General features: G+C 40.2%; 1 protein-coding gene across 18 annotated transcripts; it reads right to left on the bottom strand.

The window, feature by feature from the left end:
• Positions 1-1,433: 1,433 nt before the first annotated feature.
• Positions 1,434-7,807, bottom strand: LOC127344673 (uncharacterized). Of its 18 annotated transcripts, none has more exons than XR_011755920.1 (6): positions 7,468-7,807; positions 6,046-6,542; positions 5,808-5,930; positions 4,629-4,678; positions 3,236-3,323; positions 1,434-2,615 (listed from the first exon to the last, which is right to left on the bottom strand). XR_011755920.1 is itself a non-coding variant. In XM_071828436.1 (6 exons), the coding sequence occupies exons 3-6, from the start codon at positions 5,785-5,787 to the stop codon at positions 1,720-1,722; spliced, it is 354 nt and encodes a 117-aa protein (XP_071684537.1). In that variant the 5' UTR covers positions 5,788-5,930; positions 6,046-6,506; positions 7,468-7,807; the 3' UTR covers positions 1,434-1,719. The 18 variants fall into 18 exon arrangements, 6 of the variants coding, with proteins under 6 accessions (XP_071684537.1, XP_071684538.1, XP_071684536.1 ...); XR_011755919.1 differs by having other exon boundaries at positions 5,775-5,930; XM_071828436.1 differs by lacking the exon at positions 4,629-4,678 and having other exon boundaries at positions 1,434-1,853; positions 2,497-2,615; positions 5,775-5,930; positions 6,046-6,506.

A 7,807-nucleotide genomic window follows, 5' to 3' on the forward strand; every position in this document is an offset into this window, starting at 1 on the left:
ATGTCATTCACCCAATGACATAACCTTGTTATTAACAACATCCAATGTTCATGATCACAAAACCATGATCATCTATTAATCAACAAGCTAGTTATACAAGAGGCTTACTAGGGACTCCTTGTTGTTTACATAACACACATGTATCAATGTTTCGGTTAATACAATTATAGCATGGGATGTAAACATTTATCATGAACACTAAGATATAAAAATAACTAATTTATTATTACCTCTTGGGCATATCTCCAACAAGAAGGCCGCATAGAATGGAAATTCATCAACAATTTAGCAAAACATTAGCAACTCATATCCATACACACCGCGTAATCATCAACACCAGTATCTATTAATCATCAACACAACAACATTATCACACCATCATTTCATCGAGGAAGTTAAGGGCGCACAGTTCATACCGGGAGGTGCTGGGGCGCCGCGGGGGCGGTTGGCGGTCGGGTGCAGGCGAGATCGAGCGCGGCGTGGGCGGCGGCTCAACAGCTGGGCGCGGTCGGTGGCGAGGTCGAGCGTGCGGCGTCGGCGGAGAGATTGGGGAAATTGTGTGTCGACGTGGGAGAACTGCCTCGGCGCGTCTTTTGAAATTTGCTTAAGTTAAAATAATATCAGCGCGTCTAACAGACCTACGCTGCCCCATCGGTCCAAAACTAATGGTAGTGTGCGTCGCCCTCGACACACGGCCGATCAGGACATACTAGCCGCGTGTGCCCCTGGCGGGGCACGCTGCGGATAAGTTCTTAGCCCAAGTGTAGCCGGGGCCCACATAATAGTCGCGTGGCTCTGGCAGGGCACACTGCTAGTATGGCTATATTGGTCGTGTGCCATGTTTGGGCATGCGACAACAAATAGCAACCGCGTGCGTTCAAGGGAGTCAGCTGCCAATAAGCTTGCCCCTATAACCTTTTTTTCTACTAGTGAAATGTGTCGAAGGATCGGAAGGGCACGTCAAAAACAGTGTCTATAAGAAGGTAAGAAGGGCCAATGTTTTGCTACCTCATGTTGTTGTGGGTATGATGAAGGGCAATGTCAATGAAGCGTTTAATAGAGAAGAAACCCGGTGTGCAGCTGCAAGCTGCTGCAATATCGAGGGATGGGGAATGTATCTACCTTGGTGGGTCGGCAGTGATAGTTTTTTTAGACAACTAGGACAAATGCCCGTGCGTTGCCACGGGATAGGAAATTTTAGTAGATAATAAACTGAAGCATGTGTCCTAATTTATGTGTGTTCAAATGATTGCTTAACTGTGTTAAACTTGCTTCCATTTTCCTATAATCCCTTTAGTATATGCCTCAAGTTTATATCATCATCGTACTTGGAAACATAATTTTAAAATGTAATATTTGTATACTTGGTCCGATCTGTATTAGTCAACTCTACTTTGTGTCAATCACATCAGAAAAAGTTCAGGCAATATGAAAAAGCCAGAAAATAAATTATATTGTTCCAACTTTACACAAAGATGTAGTGATATGCATAGATCATTCATAGACATTTAGATAAAAAAAATTACAATAAATTATTATTCAGATACATGAAAAGACAACTCACACACATACCAAATCGTGGATCATTGGTTAATGACCATCCAAAGACACATAAAGATCGAGGTGATGGAATAGTTTCTTATCATAACACACACCACACACAAAAAATTAACCTATCAAAAACATGTAGACATCATTTCAGGTGCGGCGGTTCCCAAGTTAGAACCAGTGGAAGACAAGCTGGACTGAATAATAGGGTGCATTGAGATAGAGCGAAGTCAAATTGTCCATAGGGTGATCTCCAACAGAACCACCAAATACGCCCAAGCAAACGGAGGCAAAGGGATATTTTTCTGTGTCAAAGAGGGAGTAAGATCTACAATAGAAATTATGAAGTTACCAGTAAATGAATGGTATATAATAAATAATACATTGAATTCATTGGTGAATAATAAATGAACACAAGAACAAATTGGGGGATAAATAAATAATCAACCCATGTAATATTTGGAAACAAATAAGTATTTAAATTATTTTCAAATAATGTTTCTAATTGGTTCACAGAACCATTTTTACAGTTTTATTGCCCAAAGAGTGATAGTAAAACTCTTTGTTACAGTATATTAAAGAAACAACACATTGCTTAATTATGTGATGGATTGAAATGTGTTTGAAAATATGATTTATAAATGAATAATGTGAGAGGGGAATAAATAATATTAATGATCGATCTATTACCTAACATGTGGTACAGATTGCCAAAGTTGCATTTCCAAATTATCTAACATGTGAACTGAATAGACAAAATGTACAAAATCGCACAACAAAGATGAAGTAAACTATCAACAAACTACCATGGCCCTTGAGTTAGTTCCTACAATATTTCATGGTTCTGGAATAATATACGAACATAACAATACTTTTTTGTTCATCAAAAAAGTGTCGGTGAATTAGTTTTCTAGAACATCCATATCCAAAGAAGAACCGGTAAAGTACGTATGTTGAGCAAGCATTGTCTCCAATATAAGCCTCTTCCCCAAACAGGAATATGCCTCAGGTCCTCCTGAAGTTCTTCTTTAGAAAAGATACAGAAGTCGTATATGCTCTGAATGAACCTGCACCCCACAAAATAATTTATTTTAGCACCAGCATGTGCACCTTATGAATCCAAAAGGGCAAACAATGATACCAACAATTATCTCAGATATGATTAGTCTAGCACCTACAGGCGTTTTAAAATTCAGCTCAAGACACATTTGATAACTAAACCATAAATCATTGGCTCATGGACAGAACCTGCCTAGCCAACGTACTGATAATTTGGCTCCTTTCATTTCCTTTCTCCAAAATATGCTACAAAAGAGCTACATTATAACAGAGGATGCTGCACTTTTGCTGAAACCAATATCAGTGGTTTAAGTTGGATGGTAGACACTGGAAGGTTGGGAGTGCAGACCATGTTTGTCAACTATTTCAGCTGCATTCATGACATTAGGAATATCTTGTTTGTTTGCAAATACAAGCAACACATCATCATGCATTCATGACATTAGGAATATCTTGTTTGTTTGCAAATACAAGCAACACATCATCACACAGCTCATCCTATATCACAGAAAGTTACCCTGATAGTTACGAATTGGGTAATATAGAATGGAAACAAAATCTAAATGTTCTATTATCTACAAAGTAGAAAATAGAAGGGAAACCAAATGCTGAGATGGAGAAGGCTCACCGTCTGAACTTCCGCCTCTCATGCACCAGCTCGCGTCCCTGCTCCCAACTCTTTGTCGTGCAGCTGCCCCTTGGTACTACATGAGAGCCTGCAGGAAGAAGATGGCAAGGTCACAAATCAAATAGACGAATCCAGGGCAAAGATGGAGGATGAGCAGGGGTTGTTTTACGACAACTTTAGTCCATATACTCCTGTAAATACCAAGTCAGTGGCATAGCACATTTTCAATATAGCTATATGATTCTACATCTTGTACAAATCGATAGGAAAGATATTGTATGTCTAACAAGCTACAAACAGACAACCCTCCAAAGAAGATCCTAAAGGATACTAATCCTCTTTATTAGCTCATAAATTGTTAAATTGAAATGCCAAGAGCCCAATTATGACTGGAAGGACAGTCTGCAGACATTTACAGTTTTGGCAGTATCAATGCAGGCTTTCTGGTTAAACTAAAGTTTGAGTGAAATTTGTTAGCCATCTTTCCATGCTAATTTAAGACTTTTATACAATGGATATTTGTAGTCCAATGCTTTTTAACAGTAAACTATAGGAACAAATAACCATTGATTGGATTGTACATACAGACATTTTTTCTTGATTATTCACTCCCTGGATTTACAACATTGAACTTGTGAAAAAAATAAGATCCCTAGGATACATAAACATAGAGACAATATCCTTCTCCTTTTTGTTTTGTATGAAATGGTGTAATTCTCTAATCTAATTAATTGTCACATGAATATTTGATATTTCATACTCTTCAGACAGAGCTTACAAGATATAAATGTGATCCTAAGACCGCAGTAGTAGGATAATGCAAGTAAATGCGTAACATATGCCTAGGAAAATAAAGAAATGGGGCTGACAAAAATGTACACATGAGTATTCATATAATTGCTTGGGTAGACAATGTATTGAACATTCTTCAGTACAAAGTTGGTTTTTTGATATATTTTCCTGTCCAAAGTAATTCTTTTAACTCAAGTTTAATTTATAAAATTATCCTAGGGATGTGGATTTGTCCTTTCATCTATAAAGAAGTACCTTATGCTGAAAAAAATCAAGGGAAGCTGGGCTATGCTTTTTTCTGTCCTAATGATAACCATTACCAGTTGGATGTGTACCAATATCAAGTATAGTTGGATCCCAGAAATATCTTGTGGCACAGAAGTACAAGCAGAGATCAATGCAGCATATGCCCTAACAAAAGAACAATGCCACAGAATACTAATCGTGGAATTCTATCTCATGTTCAAGTTGGTATCAATGAGGATAATTAGAAGTAATGAGGCCAAATGTAGCCTCTATGACTCGAAAGATGTTATGTTTTATATTTGTAGGCCGTATCAAGAAACAACTTGAAATTTAACTACCAGCAGCGAACACTAACTCTATATGTATAGTTGACACTTCAAGTTGTGAATAAATAGGTGGTTGATCCTGCAAAGCAAAATAACTTCATCATGCATAATTCCTTTGATATGAATGCATAAGCGATGATTTAGAGGAAACCTTATAGAATCAAATGGATACATATGTTTAGATAATTCTGAAGAAAGATGACACAATACAATAGTTCTAAGGGATAATTTGCATCTCATTCTCATACGTAACAAAAGGTGCAGGCAAGATATATGGATCAGATAATCCTATAGGTCAACCATATTTAGAATTCAGCATCAGCATTCAATAATAAGTACTCCATACGTTCCAAATAAAGTACTAACCTATTCTAAAGCACGTTCTCATATTTAGTCTATGGATTATACTATAGCTAGAATATGAAATGAAGCGAGGTCATATAAATTCATGCATATAAGCTAAATAAAAAGTAACTTCTAAAAATGCCAGAGTGAAAACTGCAAAAATAAGTAAAGATATAAATGCAGAGACAAAACCTTGTCAATTTTTAACCAAGCAAACTGCCAGAACAAAGTTGTAGACTTAAAAATGTTAGGAAAAGGGAAATAAGTGGTTCAAGATCAATATGGTATTTTTCTAGCAATTAAGTAAAGATATAAATGAGAGTTCTTCAAAGGGAATGAAAAAATGCAGCACAATCTGGCTGTAAAACAAGAGATCTGATGCATTGGGAGTGATCAATTCACATTAGTACCAAAAGTCAAGGTCAGTGAACCAACATGATTAGCTTCGCTTTGCCGCTTCCTGGAATACAAGCTTACCATCGCCAGCCAAAATTGGGTGAGTATATAAAGGACATATTTCTTCACCAAACAATTGTACCAAAAAAATAATGTCTTTCTAGGTTTTGTATTCCCATACCACATGAAAACTACTGGGTAGGATGCACGCCCGCAATAGTTGCCAATAGCACGCAAAATGCCGACTCGAGGAGAAATACGGCATGAACAATTCTGTCCCGATCTACCTCGGAAAATTTTCTATGGAAAGGAGAATCAATTGCAATACATCACCCCATTGAAATCATCGTTTGTGTCCCACTAAAAACACAAGCCCAAAATGACCAGTGAAAAGACTAAAAAATATAGCGGCAACTTTAGTTACAGAAGCATACTGATGCAGTGCATGTAGTCACAGCAAGACTCACATCCTCACGTCTTCCATGGACTGAACCACATCCCTCCACAAAGTGGCCACCACTTGATCTGCAAAAACCATCACCTTCAGTCTTGGGCGTCTTAAACTTTCTTGTTTGAACAACACCAAATTACTGCACCCATAAGGACACAAATTAGATAACTAAATACCGGTGTTGGTATACATAAAAAATAAGACACAAGACAACATAGATTTATAAAGGAATATTGGGCAACATCTGAACCAACCTATACCAAATGGGGATATTCTTGATGACGAGCGTATGAGGCGCACTGCAGCATCATATATCATATCATATCAAATCAAATTGCATAGAGAACCATCTATTGGCCAGATATTGCAAGCATACGTTTTCAAATGAGGCGAACACTGAACAAGAAAACTGAATTATGTAGGTGTAAGGACAAATGAGAGAAGAGACAAATTCAGAACATTAAATACTAAATAGCCTTGACAACATGAGCAATCGGAGTGGTACCAAAAGTAACATCAAAATAGAGTTTAGCTAATGTCACATGAACCACTGATTGGCATAAATTGTACTTGGACCATCGATGTTTGCCTAGGAAAGCTAGCTTGTTCCAACAATTCCTAGTAGCGTCAGGGGAAGCTGCATCCTGCACGCCACCCAAATTACCGGCGCCATGCGGGAACAACATGGTTTCCTTCCTCCCTGGGTCCTCGCCATCTGCTACGAGCAAGGCAATCTTTGTTTCAGCATCACCTAAACACAAACAAACAAAACCGTGCTAGAATCACAGAGCTGGAATCCTCAATTCGAGCAGCGCGCATTAAAATTTCAGACCAAATCGACCAAAATTCCAAACATAAATACACATATCTTGCCAGAAATCCTCTGACAGGACTGTTCTTGTATAGATATTGCAATCTAATTAAGAGGAGGAGGAGGAGAGATGCAAACCAAATTGGGTCTTCCGCTTGCCGAAGATGACTCATGGCAGCAGATGGGGGGTTCTATGCAGCTATGCACGCACCTCCCATCTATGTTCATACACAAATGGCTCAACCAAAAGCATTCCCATCATTACATTTCATTCGATTTATATTGAAGAAATCAGTACACATGGTGTATCATGGCCAGAACAATCTACTTTACTGGTTGGCTCTACAGCTAAGCTCACCAACAAAATAATGAGCATGTGACGAGGGCAATCTCTGGGAGTGCCGACGCAACTAATGACACAAGACATTCATGCAAGGGCCGCCCCTTCATCTAATCTGGCCACACGCTACTAATCAAAACGGACAGCACTGAATTATACTCAGAACTACCATCCGACGAGATCATCAAATCTAATCAAACATTCCATCACTAAGGAGAGGTAGTCTAATTCAACCGATACGCACAGTGCCACGATTTTTTGACCGAACTGAAACAACAAGTCAACAACACCACGGAATCCTAATCGAGAACCGAGCCCTAATGTCGAGCACAGATTAACCCAAACCCTAGTTCACGCCGCGTCCACAAAAACGAGCGGCGAGCTAACCAAATCGACGCCCAGGAGCGCGAGCACATCCAGATCGGATCCTCCTACCTACCAAAGCGATCGGCTCCGAACAAATCGAATCGAGGCTAACGATGACGAAGAAAACCAGGGGGGCGGAGGAGGGCCGCGAGTTCTCACCTCGGGTGTGGGGGTGATTCTGCGGAGGAATCCAATCGGAGAGGCTGCGGGCGGGCGGCGGGCGGCGGCGTCGAGGCGACGGAGTGGTCCTCGGGCGGCAGGTCGCCAGGCGGGAACAAGCCAGCCACTCATGGTAGACGGTGTGGCGGCGTCGTAGGGCTCGAGCGGCGGTGTGGCAACGTTGGCGGTTGGGTCGGGCGTGGCGTGCAGATGGGAGACAGGGAGATGGACGGCGGCCGATGTGCGGTCGTGGGTGGGTTGAGAGAAGCGATGGTTTTGACGAAGCGGTTTTTTCGCGAGGCACGGTTTGCGGGACGACGAACGACCAAGGACGACCAAA

Source organism: Lolium perenne, chromosome 3 (genome assembly GCF_019359855.2).
Source record: "Lolium perenne isolate Kyuss_39 chromosome 3, Kyuss_2.0, whole genome shotgun sequence".
NCBI lineage: Eukaryota > Viridiplantae > Streptophyta > Magnoliopsida > Poales > Poaceae > Lolium > Lolium perenne.